Source organism: Staurois parvus, unplaced genomic scaffold, assembly GCF_062004578.1.
Source record: "Staurois parvus isolate SC_StPar_1 unplaced genomic scaffold, SC_StPar_1.0 ptg000109l, whole genome shotgun sequence".
Taxonomy (NCBI): domain Eukaryota; kingdom Metazoa; phylum Chordata; class Amphibia; order Anura; family Ranidae; genus Staurois; species Staurois parvus.
The window spans coordinates 1,364,053-1,384,247 of NW_028317905.1; the positions used below are offsets into that span (position 1 = coordinate 1,364,053).

Consider the following 20,195-nt stretch of genomic DNA (forward strand, 5'->3'; position numbering starts at 1 on the left):
TCTTATCTCATAGCTCTACAGTACTGTAAGTCGTTGTAGGTTTTTCAGTAGATGAGAGACCATTCTTGCAAAGTCTGATTCTCTCCCCGTGCACAGTATGGGAATATATATATATATATTTATTTATAGTATACACAGATCGCTTCTAACTTTATCAGATGTTATAGCTAGGGGTCCTTACACTAATTTGTGGCATTCTTCACATTACTTGTTACACTTCAGAATGGATAAACCACCAATGCAATATATAACCTTCATCCAGTATGCCATATTTACGCATAATCTTCATCCAGTATGTCCAATTTATGTATAACCTTCATCCAGTATATCAGATGTGCTACTCCTCTCTTGCATTTCTACATTTTGTACTGCCTGGTACTTTGCCTTGCGTGAATTAATACCTGAATAAAGTCAGTAAGTTTTGCCCATGGTGATACTTGGATAGGATAAGGAGCTAACCAATCTCACCAGCTATGCAATTGTGGGATGATGTTTAGGTACAGGTTATTCAGAAGAGATAGATAAAGCGACTCTCCGCCTTACACAACAAAACATCTGAGGCACTCCACAGAAGTCAATTCTCATTTATTTTTATTACAAAGAGATTTTGTTTTTTTTCCACAAGTTAAAAAGGAATTCTGTATAAAACTTGGCACTTGTGAACTGGTAGCACGGAGGGAGACATCGGGTACATAGCAGAGCCCCCGTCGTGCCCAATATCCACCCTGTATACAATAATCCTCACAAACAACCCTTCCCCCCACCCCAACCCCAAAATAGGCTTTTTAAATACATAAAGAATTAAGCAAGAATGCTGGTTTTCTGGATTACAATAAATAAGGGTGTGTAATACACAGAGAAGAGACATCGTCCATGACAGTCAATATGGTACGGAGGATAAAGCCAATATATTGTAAAATTCAATGTTCTTGTGTTAGCGTGACCATACTGTCACCACCGGAGCATTGTAGGAAGGGCGACATGCTGGGGACCAACCCATCCTGATAAGATGAGATTCAGGGATCATAATGATGGATGCTCTGAAACTTTGGTGGGAGAACTGTGACAATAAGAGGTCATCGGTACCACAAGGTGCTCTGTGTGAATAAGACAGACAGGGAGTTACAGAAATTTCTCCAGTGGGAAATAATACTGACATTACTAATAATGTTAGTCAACATTACACCCTCTGTTTGGAAAATACTGACACTGGAAGTTCTTTCTCTTCAAAAGATAATACTGACATCGTTAAGAGCAATCAGCAGCGTCTTCGTACAAAGTGCCTGCAAGGACGATCTTCTACGCTACGGATAACATTAAGGAGTGGCTTCGGCTACAAGTGCATTGTGAGATTGACAGCTGTGTCTTCTAATGCTGGTTGACAGAGATGCCACTAAAAGTGCTTTGTGGAGGATATTTTACACCTTGAATGTGAACGGTTTCATAACGACATCACAGTGCTTTGTGGCTGTTATACATCTTCTATTGCTAACTGGCAAGGAAAAACTTTTACAGGTAAATGTTCGAGGGGGAAAAAGAAGTGCGGTATGGCAGGGCTACCTTTTAAGTGATGACCCTACATATGCATTATGGGGATGGTACTGGAGTCCTGTACATAGAGCCTGTGATATGAGGGAAGGTTCCCTCAACGTCACCTTGTGAGAAAAATGGAATGAGTATTTGCAGCTGAAGTTCATCTGGAGATGAGAAGAGTGCAAGGGTTAGGCTTGGGAAAAAGGTAAGCTTTGGGATTGGAGACAGACATGTTTGGTTTAGGGTGTTTATTGGGGTATGGATCAGAAATCGGCTTAGCTTAGGAACAAGAATAAATGTTAGGATAGAAGCAAAGGTAACTATCAGAATTGTACTTAGGGTAAACGTTTGAACTGGAATGAGGTGTATGGAAAGTTCTTAAGGAAATTGTTGAGCTGGGGTTACAGCCGGAGCTGGGATGGGTAAGTTTTAGCATGGCAGCAAGGATAGGTTTAACAGTTGGAGATATGGGAAACACTAGGACTAAGTATAGGTTTAGGATAAAGGTACCTGTTTGCATAAGTGTTAGGATAGTAACTACGGTTGGAGTTGGAGTTTAGATATATTCAATAAGGAGAAGAGATATAAATATCAATGCACAAAAACAAACATGGAGCTTCAGAGGAGACACGAAGGACAGACACATAACGCATGTGACTTCTTGGGGAAGTGTTGCCCCAATTACTACACACAAAATCATCACACTCCAAACCAGGAGATAAGTACCGTATAAGATAAAATAGAGGAGGTATACCTCCCCCTATCTTCCCCCTTACAGAACACTACAGGAAAAGAGTAGAGCAGTATAGGGGTATGTCTACCTCCCCATGACCATAAGGAACCCCTGTACCATATGGAATAATTCTACAGAAATACAGACATGACCACACATCACACATATCACAAAATCTCATGGGGGGACTTATTGCTGAATGTGAGGGACCATCTTTACCTGCCTCACTGAATTTAGGAGGTATAGAGGTTCTGGGACAAGATCTTTGGCCCTTTGATATATTCATTTTAGTGTTATTCCCTTTTTCAAAGGAGAACTAAAGTTAATAATACAGTACATTAAACACTGCTGTTCAGCTTATCAGTGAGTTGGAGCTGCCAGGAAAGTTTTGTAAAAAGTTCTGAATTCAGCTAGTAGAGCAAAGCTATTTCCATGACACCAGAACAATAAAGTCTAATAACAGTTGTCAGCTTGAAGCTCTGTAGGTAGCCGGAAGTGGTAACAAATATAAATATGAAATATTTCTATTATATGTTAATTCTATGATAATGTTCAAAAAAATTGACATTGGGTGTGATATGGCTGGAACCGCCAGGATAACTGAGTAGAGTAGGATATTGCAACTCAGCTATTGCCTGAGACAAACAGAAGATAGAGAACCATTGGAGAGTGGACAATAAAATTATAATTGACACACAGTAGACAATAGTCAATTTTATGGAAACTCAAGTTCCCGGTATAAAACAGCTTTGTACATCTAGTATAGCCAAGTGTTGGTTACATCAAAATCAGAGCACTTGGCTGACTGGGCCTTATTTAAGAGGCACTATCTGGTGATCGGCTGTAATGGGTTGTACCACGTTAGATAGTAGCCATAAAGGGAACGTAGGTATTGCCTTTATTTTCTTTTCCCTGCTATGATCATCTTGTATGGACATGGATTGTTTTATTTTAGAGAAACGTTCATGTCCTGCTCCATTTATAACCAACTAATATGCATTAGTTTAGGTTGCTTCAGTTCTCCTTTAAAAAAAAATTGGGGGCCTCATTCTTGAATACATTATGGTCACAGGTTAAATCAAACATTTTCTATATTTTCACATATTCCATGGCAAACTACATGACTGGATCATGTATTATGGGGCAGTCTTGCAGACCGAATCACGAGGTCTATGGTTAACATCCAATATTCCATGTCAATATACCTACTACGTACAAAACTAGATTGTGGCCTTAATGATTACCTTTCTGACAAGGTCACCTCTTCTTTACTTTCCTTTCTAAAAAATCCAAATGTTCTGTGATTAACTTCCTACATAGACCACCTGTTCCTAATTATCTTACAACCAGGTCAAGTGTTCCATGATTAGCTGACTTGGTCACATGTTCCTAACTAAGTCATCAATGTGTTGGCTACTGTCTATTATATACTTTTTATGTTGTATGCCTCATGGCAGACTGAAGGTATTACAGATAGCTATCATGCACTGTAGTATAAATTGAATTTGTGCCAATTTTAGTTACATATTTCCCTTTTAGGGTCAGTTTTGTAATATGACACGTTTTATATAGGGAGGGTTCAGAACCTTTGTAACCCTCCATAACATGCTTTAATAACTGTATATAATTTTCTTCTAACATATAATTGACTATACCAACAATTGACCCAATAAAGACAACCTGCCTTCTCTCTCATCTAAACTTTCTTTCCATAAACATCATGCATATCATGATAACATGATGCCTGCTACATGGGGATGTTGTTAAATCGTCAGTCTTTATCAGCAGACATTCGTGAATCCGTTTGTTGGTTTGGTCACATGGGTCCTGCAGAAGAGCCCAGTCACATGATCCTGACATGGAAAGCTGCCTAGGAACATGATCCTGTACAGGAGCATGGTCTGGGGCACGTGATTCCCAAAAAGGGGCTTAGAAGTAGGCCTTAACCCTTTAGAGATTTCAGAAAGCTGGTGTGCAGGTCCTGCCTGGTATATAGGAAATGCTGTGGAAAAAAGTAGCTGCCGTACTGTGGGCAGGACTGCATGTAGATCACTTATTCAACTGAAAAATACATTAAAAGGAGCATTGTTCCCAAAATTGTCCATTTCTAATTGTCTCACTGGACTCTGCACCAATCATATAAGGCTACCTACCCCTGGTCAACAGAGGGGCAATTAAAGGAAGTCTCATAGAAGAAATACCCATTATTTCAGCCTCAGAAAACAGCTCTGGTCAGGGGGGGTGGTTTACCCAAACCCTCCTGAAAAATTGTCTTTTTTGGCTTCACAGCGGGTGTAGTTTATGGTTCTTAATGTTATTGCCTCTTAGAGACTTTCTTGCCATTTTCTGACAGGTTCATTCCAATTACTTTTCCTATGCGTGTCTTCATCCTCTATGTTCACCTGCGTCTATTAGATTCTTAGTTCTCCATCACCAGCAGGGTCAAGGTTGTGCTCTGTGCTAAGGACAGATGCCGAGGGGCCCTGGGAGATGCCAAATGGGGACACAACAGGAGAACGAGCTGCCAATGGAGACAGAGATGGGGAAAAGCTTGGCGGTATAGCTGAAGATAGAGAAGCTTCATTAATTATAGGAGAACGTCGAAGAGATGAGAAATTAGGGAAGGTTCTGGCCACAGCTGGTTTAGGAGGCACGGTCTTTGCACCTGGATGAGCCACAGATGTGATAAGGGGAGGAGGGTCAATGCGAGGTTGAGGAATGGCTTTGGGCTTTGGTTGAAAAGGTCTTCTCAGTGCCGACTCATCCTTTAGTCGAGCAATCTCCATGAAAACACTGGCCAGAGGCTGAAATTGTGGACACCAGTTAAGCAAGTAATCCCAGTTGTAGCTGCCACGCAATTCCTCATCACTAGCCACAATGGCTGTCAGAGAGCCTTCCACAGATGGCTTGCCATCTTCAGGGAAAGTGTAGTCCTTGTGGTGAGGCATGTTAAGTCCACATCCCACTCCCATGAAAGCACCTCCTCCCCCACCATCGTCACGATACTGACTGGAAGACTTTTTGTTCTTGAACCACTGTCCGCTGTCCATAGAGGGGTCACAGGAAATATCAGACAGTTGATCAGCATCTTGTTGGATGCCAGAATCTGGACCTCTTGCAGATATGTGTTCTTGCATAGAAGATGTAATGCTTGCCACACGTGGATACTCATTGATCATACGAATTTCATCATCTTCAGCAGCTTCAGCAGATCCACGTCCACTGGAATGTGAGGGGTCCAGAGACCCTCCTCTAGTGTAAGATCCATCTACAGTGGAAGAATCAATGGGGTAGCCTGGGAGAGTCTGGTGATAAATTCGATCTCCACTGCCAAGTGCTGATTTATCGTGTCCCATTCTTTGTAAAGTTCCGCCTTGTAAACTGTCCATTTGTGCATCACCTTCTTGGCCTTTCTTTTGAATTCCCCGAGACCTGCAGACCACTAGTATAATGGCAACTGCAGCCAGCACCACAACCACTGCCAATGAGGAAGCCACTGACACAATAAGGAGCAAATTCAGGTCAGGAGCCAAACCAAAAGATGTATGTGTAATGTCTACTGTAACCTGTGCTATGGCAACTCGAGAGGACGGCAAGGGACTGTGGGCATGAACATCCATTGTCATTTCCCTTGTCTCTCTCTTAGAACGTCCAGAACGATGCCTTTGACTGTCTACCTTCAAATAAATTTGCCCAGTGGTTTCATTGACTCCAAAGTATGGTGATGGTTTAGAAAAGGAGTAGAGAACTACCCCATCTGCCCCTTCATCTTCATCTGTAGCCTGGATGCGCCCAATAGTTTGACCTTTGGCAGCTCCTTCTGGCACCTCAAAATTGTAATATTGGGCTACAAATACAGGGTCATACTCATCCTCCCCAGTCACAAGTACTTGTACAGTGACTGTAGCAGAAAAATTACCAGCATCTGTTGCTTTTATTATCATGCTGAAGGCTTTACTGCGCTCATAGTCAAAACTCTGCCGAGAAAGTAGTTCCCCTGAGGTTCTGTTCACAGAGAATACGTCTTTTCCAGTCAGCATTCCAGGTTCTGCTGGTGGAAGTTCAATCACAGTGTACAGTAGATGGCCAAATATTCCTGTATCGAGGTCTATGGCATGAATGATTGTGAGCAGAGTGTTTGCTGGTTGGTTTTCTCTAATGCTGGTTGTCAGTATCTGTACTGGGAAGTAAGGTTTGTTATCATTGATATCGCGGACCTCCACAGTAACAGGAACAAGAGCAAAGTTGGCTGGTCCATTTTGGCCATCAAAAGCCAAGATTACAAGGGTGTGCATAGCCTGCCTTTCTCTGTCCAGTTGGCGGACTAGCCTTATTGCTCCAGTTGCCTCATTGATCTGGAAAAGGCGGCTCTCATCTCCGGATGTGATTCTATAATGCACCATACCATTGTCACCAGAATCTGAGTCCTGTGCCAAGACCCGAAGAACTTCAGAGCCGACAGGAGCAGCCTCACTGAGGAGAACACTATAATCCGGCCGTGGAAACACAGGAGGGTTGTCATTGACATCCAATATGGTGATTAGCACAGGAACAGAATGGCTACGTTGTGGGACACCTCGGTCAGATGCCCCCAAAGTCAAGTTATAGAAGTTAGTGGTCTCAAAATCTAAAGCATCAGTTAGGATGATTGAGCCAATGTGCTGAAAATGTCCATTCCACAAGCGCATTCCACTTTGCACCTGGAAAACGTTGCCAACATTTCCGCTCAAGATGGTGTAATCCAGTCCAGAATTTTCCAGACTCTGGTCAGCATCAGTGGCCTCTAGGATGAGGATCGTACTGCCCAGTGGAAGATCCTCAGGCACAGATGTGGTGTACTGCTGCTGTGGGAAGACTGGAGCATGGTCATTCACGTCCATCAAAATTATCTGCACAGTAACAACAGAAGCCAGACTTGGAGAGCCATTATCTCGAGCTTCAACTATGACATCCACTAGTGGCCCCTGTGTTTCCAGCTCCATGGCCTGAGTTGTGAAAAGCGTACCTGAAAGAAGGAAAAACATGTGGTTATCCATCAAGAAAACTGGTGGCCATAATGCAGCATTTTGTTGATTCAGTCTATTCTGTATGAATGAAAAACAATCGAACCGGGAGAGAGAATACCCTGATAACAATCCATTTTTCCCTTTCGACAAATTTAAAGTGGAAATTTAAGCAATATTGTCCTGATAGATCACTGGCAGCTTTTGCAGTATTTTCAATATGAAACCAAAATTAAGAACACAGGAACATGACCTCAAACTAACTGGAGGAAATTTCAAAACTAATCTCACATGTATTTAAGAATAATAAGCATTTTGTTTAAAATCATCCACGATCCCTTACTGCCAGCGTGTCTGCCGTTCAGCTGATGTGCCTGTCTTCCTTGGGTGCCGGGTGACGTCAAGGCTCCTCCCCTAATACATGTGAGTGTATATGGGCACACAATAAAGGTTTTTTATGTAAGGATAAGGCACTATGTTTATGTCTTCGTTATACTGAGGAATATTCTTGGGAGGAGATTAAGCGAGGAATTCCTGCGGTGGTGTGAATAAGAGAGGAGAGTCACGTTCCTGCAGCAATTGGGAGATACTCACCATTATTGTTATGACGCAATATATGATCCATAGTTCCAATAGGTGAACAAAAGCGAGTTTTGCCTTTTAGGAGGCAAAGGAGGTGAGCGCATATTGAGATCACAATAAGAAGTCACTTGGATTTAAGATTTGTTCACTTTTGAATTTTCCACGTTTGGACTGATCACTTTTGTAGTAGATTTCAATGGTCACTTATTATTTGGATATAATTTGTTTCACGTTAACACAAAGGACTATATCACTAATGTATATTTTTTGAAAGACTATTGTTTTATTATATGATATAATATTTTTAGGAGCGCGGCACTATTGTTTGGAAAAAAAAGAAAAGAAAAGAAATGGGCAGACTCGGTGGACCACTCGGTCTTTTTCTGCCGTCATTTTTCTACATTTTTGTAAAATCCAGTAATATGCTGTCTCACCCAGATCTGCACATGCTCAGTTGCTCTCTTTTTTCGTCACAATGCCGAAAATTTAGAGGCAGATCTGCTGACAGCCTAAAAATTTACTGCTGCTCAGGAGCTCTAGCTTTCAACAAAATGGCAGCCTCCAGCAAGAAGAAACAAGAACAATGCTGTAGGCAATTTACAGCACACACTAATTTTAGTAGCATAGTTATGAATGTGGAATGTATGTTCCTTGCTAAAGAACATTATTTTTCTCTTGCGTTCATTGACGGACAGAGTAGCTTCTTCTTTAACCTTAACGAAGCAGGGTTTTATAGCCCCACCTACAGGAGTAGGACACTAGGCAGAAAAAAGATTTGGCACCTCCTATGGGCAATCCTCTCTGCTATAGGTCTCCAGTCTTTTCTGCTTAGTGTCTTAGGAGGACGTGACTTGTGGTCCCACAACTTTTCCTTTTTCTTTTTTTTATGGACTTTTGTGTTCCTGCAGAGATCTTCTATCAACAATCGAGCTAGGCAACAGACTGGATAATCTAGATCCAGTGGTCACCCCAGTCTGACCAGCGAGCGCACACAGACCGCCAGCTCCACGCATTGTCAGCCGGGAATGTCCCACAGACCAGGGTGGCCAGTGAGTTAAATGCTTCGCGGAGACACATATGACCGGGTGCTTTTAGTCTGTGTCACAGTGTACCCTGGCCAACAGCCCCCCCACTTCGATTGAGAGGAAGATCTGTCAAGGGAGCTTCACCCGCATGCTACGCTGGATTGGTAAGTAGTGCCTCCACCCCTCCTGTCCAGGACGCTGTGCAGGGCATGGATGCTCCCTGGGGTGGTAGGTCCTGTGGGGTCCCCTCTCACCCAACACATCCCTCCCCCTTTCATGCACCAGCGCCCTGGAACAGGCATGGGCTTATCCCAGGTACCTCATTCCTGGCTGGACCCTGGTAGTGCAGGCTTCCTCTCCTTCCCTCTGTGGTCTGGGACTCATTTGGGGCTGTGGTGGGAGGTGTCCATTATGGTTTGCAGGCCTGCCTGGATTGGGGGGTGTGGGGTGTGCTACATGTGGCTGGAATGGCCAGCGGCCATGTTATTGTAGCTGCGGTGGTCATTTTCTTGGAGGTTTTTGGCCTCCGACCTTTAGTGCCAGACACGTGGGTTTTTTTCTGGAGATTTTTGGCCACCAACCATTTTTTGGGGGATCTGAGTGTCTATCAAGCAATGGAGGCTGGCTGGGAGAGGTCCTTGATGTCCATTCTCCCATAGCCCGTAGCGGGGATTCCCTCAGGCACTTCAGACTTGTGGAGGCAAGGCTCAACACACACACTGTGCGGGACAGATGGCGGGACACGTAGGCACCTTGGCAGCTCCTGGCGGTGGTAGTGAGTCCTCACTGGGGGTTTCTCTCACCCTCTCCTTTCTTTCTACTGGGTTAGTCTTCTGTACTGGAAATGTCTGGGTCCCCTTCTTGCGGCAGTGTCTAGCTGGTGGGACTGGTCCCATGGAAGCTCAGGAGCATGCTGCACCTCCGGGCCCCCTCTGGAGGCCCTGGGTCTCTCAGTCCCCCTAGACGTTCGTGTCCTGTGTGGAGGCGGCAGGTGGCCGCAAGGTGAGCAAGAAGCGCCCCCTGCCATCGCCCTCGTCCTTGGACAATTCTGACACTGAACCAGATCCCGCTGCTGTGGATTCTGCATTTACCTGATCCTGAGGATTCATCCTCTGCTTCCTCGGATGAGGAGGACGGGTCATCTGCCTCCGTTGCCGCAAAGGAGAAGACATTGGTAGCGGCACCTATTGATTCGGTGCGTGAAACGATAAAGATTGAGGACCCTGTGGGGTTAGCTGATGTGATACCTGTTCCTTTTGGTATGCACAAGCCAGCTCAGGCTACTAAGGTTTTTCCTTACCCTAAATATTTTGGCAGATTTGTTTATAAGGATTGGAGTAGGCCAAATCATTATTTTCTGTGCTTCCCAAATGCTTCACAGTGCATTATCCCTTTGAGGAGGCCCTGCTGAAGAAGTGGACATCTCTGCCGGTGGATGATCCTCCCATTTCCAGGTTTAACAAGACCACATTGATTCCTGTGGAGGAATTCCCCTTATTTAAGGACCCTGGGGACCGCAGGGCAGAGGCTGTGGCCCATTTGATGTTCACTGTCACCGGATCTGCCTTTGTTGGCCAATGTTGGCTACGGCCTTGGTCTCCCAGACACTGACGAAATAGGCCAAGGCTCTACGACAAGGTTTGACTTCTAGTCAATTTCCCCAAGCGTATGAGGAGCTGGAAGACCAGTTGGTCCAGGGCTTAAAGTATACTTGTGACGCCGCCCTTAATGCAGCTCCCTTTCTTTCCAAACTGTCCGTCTCGGGCGTTGTACGCCGGCGGGTCCTTTCGCTCAAGACCTTCAAGAAGGCTCTGGCGAACCTGCCCTTTCTGGGAGACCGACTTTTTGGTGCTACCCTGGATGACATCAGGAACCTTACTGGGGCAAGAGTACATTCCTCCCTCAGGCCAAGAAAGGGAAGGAACCTCGTCGAAAATTGGGGCCAAATTTTTGCCCCTCCGGCTCTGCAGCCAAGGGTTTCTGGTCCTTTAAGGCCCCTGCAGATGGCACCAAACGTCCCTGGCTCCAGAAGTTCTCCAAGCCTGCGGATAAGTCGCCTTCAGCATGAAGGATTTCCCCCACCCACTTCCAGGGCAGGGGGGAGTCTTTGCAGGTTTCTGGGCTTGTGGACCTCCCTCATTCATGACAAGTGGGTCCACGAGATCATTCTTTCACTATACAAGATAGAGTTTCATCCCCTTCCACCGGACTACACTCCGTGTAGTGGTCAGAGTACCCAATTCGGAGTGTTTTTGTGGCTTCTACTCCAGCCTGTGCACTGTTTCCAAGGTGGACAGGGTTTGCCTAATCCTGGACCTCAAGGCCCTGAATGTCTTCATGCAGGTTCACAAGTTCAAGATGAAATCTATTTGCTCAGTGGTGGCCTCTCTCTGCCAGGGAGATTTCCTGGCCTCCTTGGACATCAAGGGCACTCGTTTTGACATCGGGGATGCGCATTATCAATTCGTGGCGTTGCCCTTTGGTCTGGACTCCACACCTCATGTGTTTACCAAAGTCCAAGCCCCGGTCCTGGCCTTATTGAGACAACGGGGGATTGCAGTGATTGGCTACCTGGGCGATTTGATCCTGCATACAGAGACTCACTCCTCGCTATTAGTGTGGAGATCACCATGCGTTCTGTACGGGACTACAGGTGGATCCTGAACCTCAGAAAGTCGTTTTAGACTCCGTCCAGGCGCATAGGGGCTGATTCTCGATTCGGAGCAGGCCAAGGTGTTCCTTCCATCTGAGAAATTGTTGAAGCTCCAGTTGCCGGTTTGGCAACTCCTGCCTTGCGGCCCTCTCTGCGCCTTTGAATGCAGGTGTTAGGCTTGATAGTGACTACCTTCAAAGCGGTTCCATATGCCCAGTTTCATATGAGAATACTACAGAGGGCAATCTTATCGAACAGGGCTTCCGCTTTCTCTGACCTTTGGATTCACCTGGAATGGTCGGAGAGGGCCACCCTTTTTTGGTGGATGAGCTCCCCAGCTCTGCAGAATGGAAAATTTTTCCTCCCCATTCCCTGGACTGTGGTCACAACAAATGCCAGCCTGTTGGGCTGGGGAGGAGTCCTAGGAGCGGACTCTGCTCAGGGTCGATGGACTCCGGGGGAAGCTCACTTAACCATCAATATCCTGGAGCTTCGGGCAATCAGGTTGTCACTGATGCATTCGACAGACTGTCAGGTCTGCCGACCAGGATTCAGTCGGACAATATCCGTGGCAGTGGCGTATGTCAATCATAAGGGGGGCAAAAGAATTGCAGCAGCGGTGCTGGAGGCATCTCACATGCTGCAATGGGTGGAGAGGTTAGTTCTGGCTCTGTCCACCGTACACTTTCCAGGCGTCGAAAACTGGCAAGTGGATTATCTCATCCGTCAGATGCTGGATCAGGGCGAGTGGTTCCTACATCCTGAAGTGTTCCATCAGCTCTGCAATCACTGGGGGACTCCAGACCTGGAACTTCTGGCTTCTCGTCTCAATCGGAAGGTTCCACGGTTCGTGGCACAATTGTTGGATTGTTGGCAGATGCAGAGGATGAGCTGGTGGCGACATGGGATCAGTACACTATCATCTACGCCTTTCCACCCCTTTCGGTCTATTCCTTGTCTACTACGCAAGATAGAGGCCAAATGGATCCCAGTCATCCTCCTTGCTCTGGACTGGCCTCATTGTCGACGTGATGCGATTGGTGGCAGATACTCCCTGGAAGCTGCTTCTTCAGTGCCAGTCTTCCACCCTGCTTTACTGTTGCTGGCTTTGACAGTGTGGCTATTGAAGTCAGGTTCTGAAGGACAGGGGGTTGTCTGGCTCAGTGATTCTGACTATGTTGAAAGCCCATAAGTCTACAACCCGGAAAATTTATCATCACACCTGGAGAGCCTATATTGGTTGGTGTGAAACCTTGGGGTTCCATCCGCGTTCCTTCGTGGTGGCTTGGGTGTTGGCCTTCCTCCAACAGGGTGAAGATCAAAGCTTGCATTGAATACAGTCAAGGGTCAAATCTCTGCTCTGGCTATTTTCTTTCAGCGGCCGTTAGATACGGATTCTTTGGTCTGTACTTTCATTCAGGGGGTTCATCACGTGGTCCCTCCTGTGCGCTACCCTTTGTAACAGTGGGATTTGAATTTGGTGCTGTTGGCTCTTCAAAGGTCTCCATTTGAAACCATTTGGGAAATCCCCTTGCTTACGCTTTCGCAAAAGGTTGCCTTCCTTGTCGCTATAACAGGGTGTCGGAGTTGGCTGCTTTGTCCTGTAAGCCGCCTTATATGGTTTTACACGGTTTTACACAAGGACAAGGTGGTGATTCGGCTTTCCCCTTCCTTTCTCCCTAAAGAGGTGGCTCTGCATTCCCTGGATGTGGTCTGAGCAATTCCTGTGTACTTGTCTGTAACTGCTGCCTTTTGGAGGTCAGACTCTCTCTTCGTCCTGGATGGTCCTGGTGGCATCTTCTGCCACTATTTCTCGTTGGATTTGGCAGACAATTGTTGAGGCATATGCTGTTAAGGGCAAGAGCCTCTCTTCCCGGTTCGGCGCACTCCACTAGGGTGGTTAGCGCCTCCTGGGCATTCTGACATCAGGCGTCTGTTTCTCAGGTTTGCAAGGCGGCGACCTGGTTGTCTGTGCACATGTTTACGTAGTTTTATAAAGTTGATGTGTTGGCATCCTCTGATACTAGTTTTGGCCACAAAGTGTTGCAGGCAGATGTTTAGGACTCCTAGGCCTCCCCTTTTGGGGTCATTCGGACTGTTGGCTTGTTTCCCTGGGGTTTCTTTCTTTTTGCATTGTATGGTTGCCCTCCCCTCATTCTGGCACTTCTTAGGGACATTCTTGCTTTGTTAAGATTAAAGAAGAAGCCACTGTGTCTGTCAATGAACGTAAGAGAAAATGGGATTTTTTTGTACCCACCGTAAATTCCCTTTCTCTGAGTTCATCAACGGACACAGCCAATCAGTGATCATATGATCGGGACCCGTACGACGATCAGTGTTCCACTGTGTCCGAAGGACACAGCGGCACTGGATCGCGGTGCTGCACGCTCCCAGGGAGCGCGCACAGTCCAAAATGGCAGGCGCCATTTATGAACGGCAACCCGCCCCTGGACTACCACCGTCTGGCCGTTCATATACAGCGGCCGGACAGCAAGTGGTTAAAGAAGAAGCCGCTGTGTCCATTAATGAACTCAGATAAAGGGATTTTACGATGGGTACAAAAAAATCCAGTTTTTATCACGTTAGGGGTAAAGTTCCACTTTAATGCACATGACGTTTTAAAGAATGAACATCTCTGAAATTATGTTTATATAAATGCACCACTTTGCCTTCTAGTCATGCGATGTCCACACAACTCTTTTAAAGTTCATAGTGAACAGAGCAGAACTTGTAGTGATAACAATAAGTCCTACTAAGTGACATATCGGCATGTCACATATCGGTGTCTGTACAGTGACATATCGGCACTTCCTCAAACTCAATCTTTCCAAAACTTCCTCAAACTCAATCTTTCCAAAACTGAGCTCTTAGTATTCCCTCCAGCCCGTGCCCCCTCCACTGACTTCTCCATCAAGATCAATAACACAATCATCAGTCCCTCCCCTCATGCCAGGGTAGTAGGTGTAATCCTAGACTCCCATCTGTCCTTTCAGCTCCAAATCCAATCACTGTCCAAATCTTGTAGACTTCTCCTCCACAACATCTCCAAGATATGCCCGTTCCTAACCTCGGAAACCACTAAGCAACTTATTCCCTCCCTTGTTATCTCTCGCCTTGACTATTGTAACTCCCTCCTCATTGGCCTACCTAATCACAGGCTATCCCCTCTTCAGTCTATCATGAATGCTGCTGCCAGACTCATCCACCATACTAACCGTTCTGTATCTGCCACCCCTCTCTGCCAATCCCTCCACTGGCTTCCACTCAGTGTCCTCCACCCCTCTCTGCCAATCCTTCCACTGGCTTCCACTCAGTGTCCTCCACCCCTCTCTGCCAATCCCTCCACTGGCTTCCTGTTGCCCAACAGATAAAATTCAAAACACTAACAATAACGTATAAAGCCATTTATAACTCTGCCCCAAATTACATCACCGAACTTGTCTCTAAATATCACCCATACCGTACTCTCTGCTCCTTGCAAGACCTCCTACTCTCTAGCTCCCTTGTCTCCTCCCATGCTTGTCTCCAGGACTTCTCCAGAGCTTCCCCATCCTCTGGAACTCTCTACCCCAATTTATCAGACTATCGCCTACTCTGCTCACTTTTAGGCGATCTCTGAAATAGTCATGATAATGAGAACTTACCATTCTCTGGATGGATGTAGAATGCTCCACTTCCGGCTGACAGCACTGTGTAGGTGACTCTGCTGTTCTCCCCGGAGTCCCGATCTGTGGCTGAGATGGTGATAAGCGGAGTCCAGGCCTTCGTATGTTCTGTGATGGCCACCTAAGAGAACAAGACACATGCAGTCATTACAACAGCAATGTCAAAACATCAGCACTAGAGGGAGTGCTTTAACACACCACTCCACTGATGAGCCATGTAATAACTGCACCAAGGGATTTGTGTTACAGATTGGCAAAATAATTGCTTTTCATTTCTGCGTAGAGATGAACAGTGTAATTTCCTTTATAAACTTACTACTTCCCAGTTTTGCTCACTGAGCTGCTTGGACAAAATTTGCTTAAAGTGGGGCAGCACAGTGGCTAAATGGTTAGCACTTCTGCCTGGCAGTACTCGGGTCATTGGTTCGAATCCCAACCATGGCACCACCTGCCTGGAGTTTGCATGTTCTCCCTGTGCTTGCGTGGGTTTCCTCCGGGTACTCCAGTTTCCTCCCACACTCCAAAGACATGCTGGTAAGTGAATTGGCTCCTGTCTAAATTGGCCCTAGTATGTATGAATGTGAGTTAGGGACCTTAGATTGTACACCCCTTGAGGGTTAGGGACTGATGTGAATGTACAATATATATATAAAGCGCTGCGTAAATTGATGGCGCTATATAGGTACCTTAAATAAATAAAGTGGTATGAAACCCAGAAGCAAACATTTGTTATATTGGAGCTTACCAATTCTTAGATGTGATGGCTGCATTAGGTAACTTTTTTAAGCTTTCTTTCTCTTATCTTCACCTAGTAATCTAGCCAGTAGGTGTGTTGTTTTTCAACAGAACAAACTCTCTTCGAGATGTAGCAGTTAGAGGGTTGAGACAAAGCATTTACCACTGACAGGGGTGATTCTATTTATTTATGTAAAACCTTTATCAAAAAAGGAAAAAAACTGTTGGTCGTAACTGCCTAAAAAGTGTGAGCTGGAGTTTGGCTTCAATTTGTTAGTGTATCTAAATCTACTAGTCCGTCTAACATTTCCCTCCCCCCAGACTGACAATGCTGTTGTCTAAAGGTGCCCCCTGTACTTCATCATCCAGAGTGGGGATGCCCTAATAGAGGAGGTGTGTTACTGGCCAGATCACCAGGTGAAAACAGAGGGAAAAATAGTCTAAAAAAGAAAACTAATCCAGACACCTCATCTAATGATTGGAAAGCTACACTTTATAACATTTTTGGTTATGGATTTAATGTTGCTTTAAACAAAATTTACTACTTCTATGTTTATGGGATATATTTAGGAGAGTACAATTTATGTCTTTTTTTTTTTACCTTTTTTGTACGTATTTGATATTTGTGAGCTATTTTATGCAATGTGTAATTTTTTTCACTTGTCATTATTGAATATGTGAAACAATGACTAAATGGGGATTTTGTGGCACAAGAACAAGTCCAAGACAGATGACCCCCAGAAATCATTTAAAGCATTCAACCCACCAAAAAGAAAAACATTAAAGCTGAAGTTTAATCTGCTTAAATATGCCCTTCCCTAGTTCCTTCCTCCCCCTCATCAACATTATTAATTATTTTTTTTAAATACAGCCCTTCTGATTTTATTTCACATACCTCTCTATGCAATGCAGTCAGATCATGACTGGTGGGAGCGGCTGGCAGGGTACTGTACATAGCTGCCTGAAAACATCACAGCACCCTGTCTCATTACTCCTCTCAAGACTTGTCAGCTATGATACTGTAAGCCGTGTACCGGGGTGGGCTCCCCAGGATACAGTGAAGTCACGGACAAGGAAAGCAAACCCAACACCAGCTTTTGCCACAACAGATTTTTACTTAGATGTGGCAAATAAACACAACCACAAATGTTGGGAACATACAATAAATTTACATACACCCAGCCCAAAGGCTGAGACCCTTGTGCTGCACAGCACGGCGCCTTCTGATGGATGAAGGTAGAAAGTGTAGTAATTTACCTACTGGCGGGCACAACTAAGCTGCCACACCGTACCCGTTATTACCCTAAAAGAGCAGGAATCAGTGTATGGGTGTACGGTATTGGCTAGCCTGCGGTGCAGCACAACAGCTTACAATCTTACACAAATCTACAGTATTCCCCCTCCCATAACTGGTCCTGTAGCACGTGCCTGAGTATTCCTTCTGAGCAAAAACGCCAGTCTGGCTTGAGTTTGTGGGATTTTATCAGCTCTCCAATGTGAAATGTCGCTTTAAGTTATGAAGTCCTTCCAATGATCAGTAATAACACTTGTGGCCTGACACAAACAGAGACCCTAACTAACTTTAGGCTGGTCTCAGTCTCTAGGCGCCAACACTGATATAAGGTGCGTGCACGATATTACCGACCCGGGTCTGCTTTGCATCCGCTGGTGACACTGAACAGAACAAATGTCTCTCCAACGGTATCGCAGTGTATGTTGCTTTGTTCCTCTGCTCTCATCAGCATTCCTGGCAGCAATCTTCCTTTCTCTGAACAGGATCAGGGTCTTGGACACGATCAGCTTCACTTAGCTGCAGCTCTGGTTATTGAGGGATGCTCTCACACCTGGATGCCATCAGATTCTCTGCTCACCCGGCTCCTTCATTCACCATCCTCCAAACATGGCTCCTCTCTCTCACCTCTTCCTGTTCTCTAAACTCTGAGTGAAAACCATACCTCTTCATGAATATAGAAATATCTATGCAGTCTGAGGCTGTGTTAGGAAAACAGTGACATCTTGTGGCTAAACCGCAAAATGTCAGTCCAGAACATTTAATTTACTCCACACAAACAGTGTTCAAACAATGAGAGCTGTTTCCCCATCTCACAATACCAGCAATGGGTTGAAACTTGGAAAGAGTTACACAAATATTAAAATGCCTTGATGGCTGGGTGTCAGTCTGGAGGAGTGGACATTTCATAGACAGGCTGTATTCACATGCAAACCACCCTAGGTAATGCCCACTTGTTATACTGAACCTCCAAGATTGAAAGAACTGAAATCCAGTTAATGAAAGGGGCGGGCCAGAGACAATTAGGCTGGGGGAAAGGGCTTAGATCACGGATGTCAAGCTGGCGGCCCTCCAGCTATTGCCAAACTACAAGTCCCATGAGGCATTGCAAGATTGACAGTTACAAGCATGGCTCCCAAAGGCAGAGGCATGATGGGACTTAGTTTTGCAACAGTTGGAGGGCCACCAGTTTGACATCCCTGGATTAGATGATGCTATCTGACTTGCTGCAGCTTCCATGCACACTGGAAGATGCTGAGCTGTTGGATTAGGGAAGAGAGAGTGAACTGCCCATGCACGTCTTTAGAATCCTTTAAAATCAGGAAGCTTGCTAGCTCCTGTGATGCTGTGGAGAAGCATATGTGTGTTCCATTAAGGAGAAGGCCTACAGGTAAGTGTGTTACATTAAGGAGAAGGTCTATAGATATGTTTGTAGTGGCCTCCTTGGCAGCTAGGAGGAGCTTGATTTTAATTTGTAGATTAGGGCAGAGAAGCAGCTCAGGTGTAATAGTCAGAGTGTGGTCAAATTGTGGTTACAACTGAGAGGCTCTTCAGACCAGCACTCTGGGACTTCTCCCTGTTCTAGGATTTTGTAGAAGATTCTAGAAACGGAGGAGGTGAGGAGTGGCTTGTCTGCACTCTCAAGAGATCCTGGTCAATCCCCAACAGGAGGCTTGACGTGGGGCCAGGACAGCCCTTAAAAGTGGTTTGAGCCTGCTCAGAGGCAGGGAAAGTTCTGGTGGAAGATGGAGAAGTGAGCCTGGAGAGCAGGAGCCTGGGAAGAAGCCAAGATGGGAAGGGGCTCACCTACAGGCAGGGAAGCTTGGAATGAGGTAAGCTTGGGACTTCACTAGCCCCCAGTGTGAGAACCACCTGTACAGCAGGGAAAAAGCAGCCCAGCAGAAGGCCTGAAAGCAGCCACCGACCCAGCAGCTCATCGGGGGAGGACTGAGTGAATGGACCTACAATCCCTGGGCCGGTGAGGGGTAAGGAGCACTCTGGTAAGAAACTGGATCGGATGCTACCTGGGACTGTCTTACCCTTAAAGTGACAGGCACTGGATCCCCTGCCCAGGGATTCACTCAGAACAGCTGGATAGAGTAGTGTCTAGGGTTTTGGGTGGTACTACATGAGATGCTGGCTAGCTTGCCAGAAAATCTTTTGTCTGTGGACTTGTACATAGTTGCTAAGGAGTTGTCCTCAAGCTGCAGTTCCTTTGTGCATCCCATACACCCCGTACCCTATCCAGGTTTATATTCCCCTAATAGAATCCAAAAAACAAACTCAAGGACTACTTACTGTCTCCTGGGTGCAGGTCTGAATCAAGGATGCATTTTGCCTGGCTATGCAGGACTACAGGTGGACCCAAAGCTTGGCAACTTCTAAGGGAGTAGTGCTAAATGTGTGTTGCATTAAGAATAAGGTCTACAGATATGTGTGATCTATTAAGGAGAAGGCCTACAGGTATGTGTGTTCCATTAAGGAGGACCTACATTTATGTGTGTTCCATTAAAGAGAAGTTCTATAGGTGTGTGCGTTCCATTAAGGAGAAGGCCTACAGGTACATTTGTTCTATTAAGGAAAAGGCTTACAGGTACATGTATTGCATTTAGGAAAAGGCTTACAGGTATGTGTGTTGCGTTAAAGAGAAGGCCTACAGGTATGTGTGATGAACTGTGTTTTTGCACAATGTATTCTGAACTGCCAAGACCCCTTGTTTGCATGGACCAGTTTTCATAAAATATGAAGGTAGCCTTTAAGCCCCTTCCATACCTGAACAATTTGTCACATGTACTGTATTTAGGCATGAATATGAAAATGCTCAACATCAAAAATGCCATTCTTTTGTATTTGTCTCAGTCGCTCACAGTTCTAAATGGTACATGAGCTCGTTTTGAAGCTGTGCCCCACATTTTTGGCTTCATAGACTTTAATAGAAGCACCTGTAAACAATCAACACAATCGTTTTCACACAT

General features: G+C 45.5%; 1 protein-coding gene across 1 annotated transcript in view; it reads right to left on the reverse strand.

The window, feature by feature from the left end:
* Positions 1–569: 569 nt before the first annotated feature.
* DCHS1 (dachsous cadherin-related 1) overlaps positions 570–20,195 on the reverse strand; it is a 113,766-nt gene continuing 94,140 nt past the window's right edge. Inside the window, exons 20-21 of the mRNA XM_089671636.1 lie at positions 15,174–15,315; positions 570–7,271 (exon numbers count right to left, since the gene is read on the reverse strand). Coding sequence (XP_089527762.1) covers positions 4,678–7,271; positions 15,174–15,315 — 2,736 coding nt within the window. The 3' untranslated portion in view covers positions 570–4,677. The remainder of the gene's footprint in view (positions 7,272–15,173; positions 15,316–20,195) is intronic.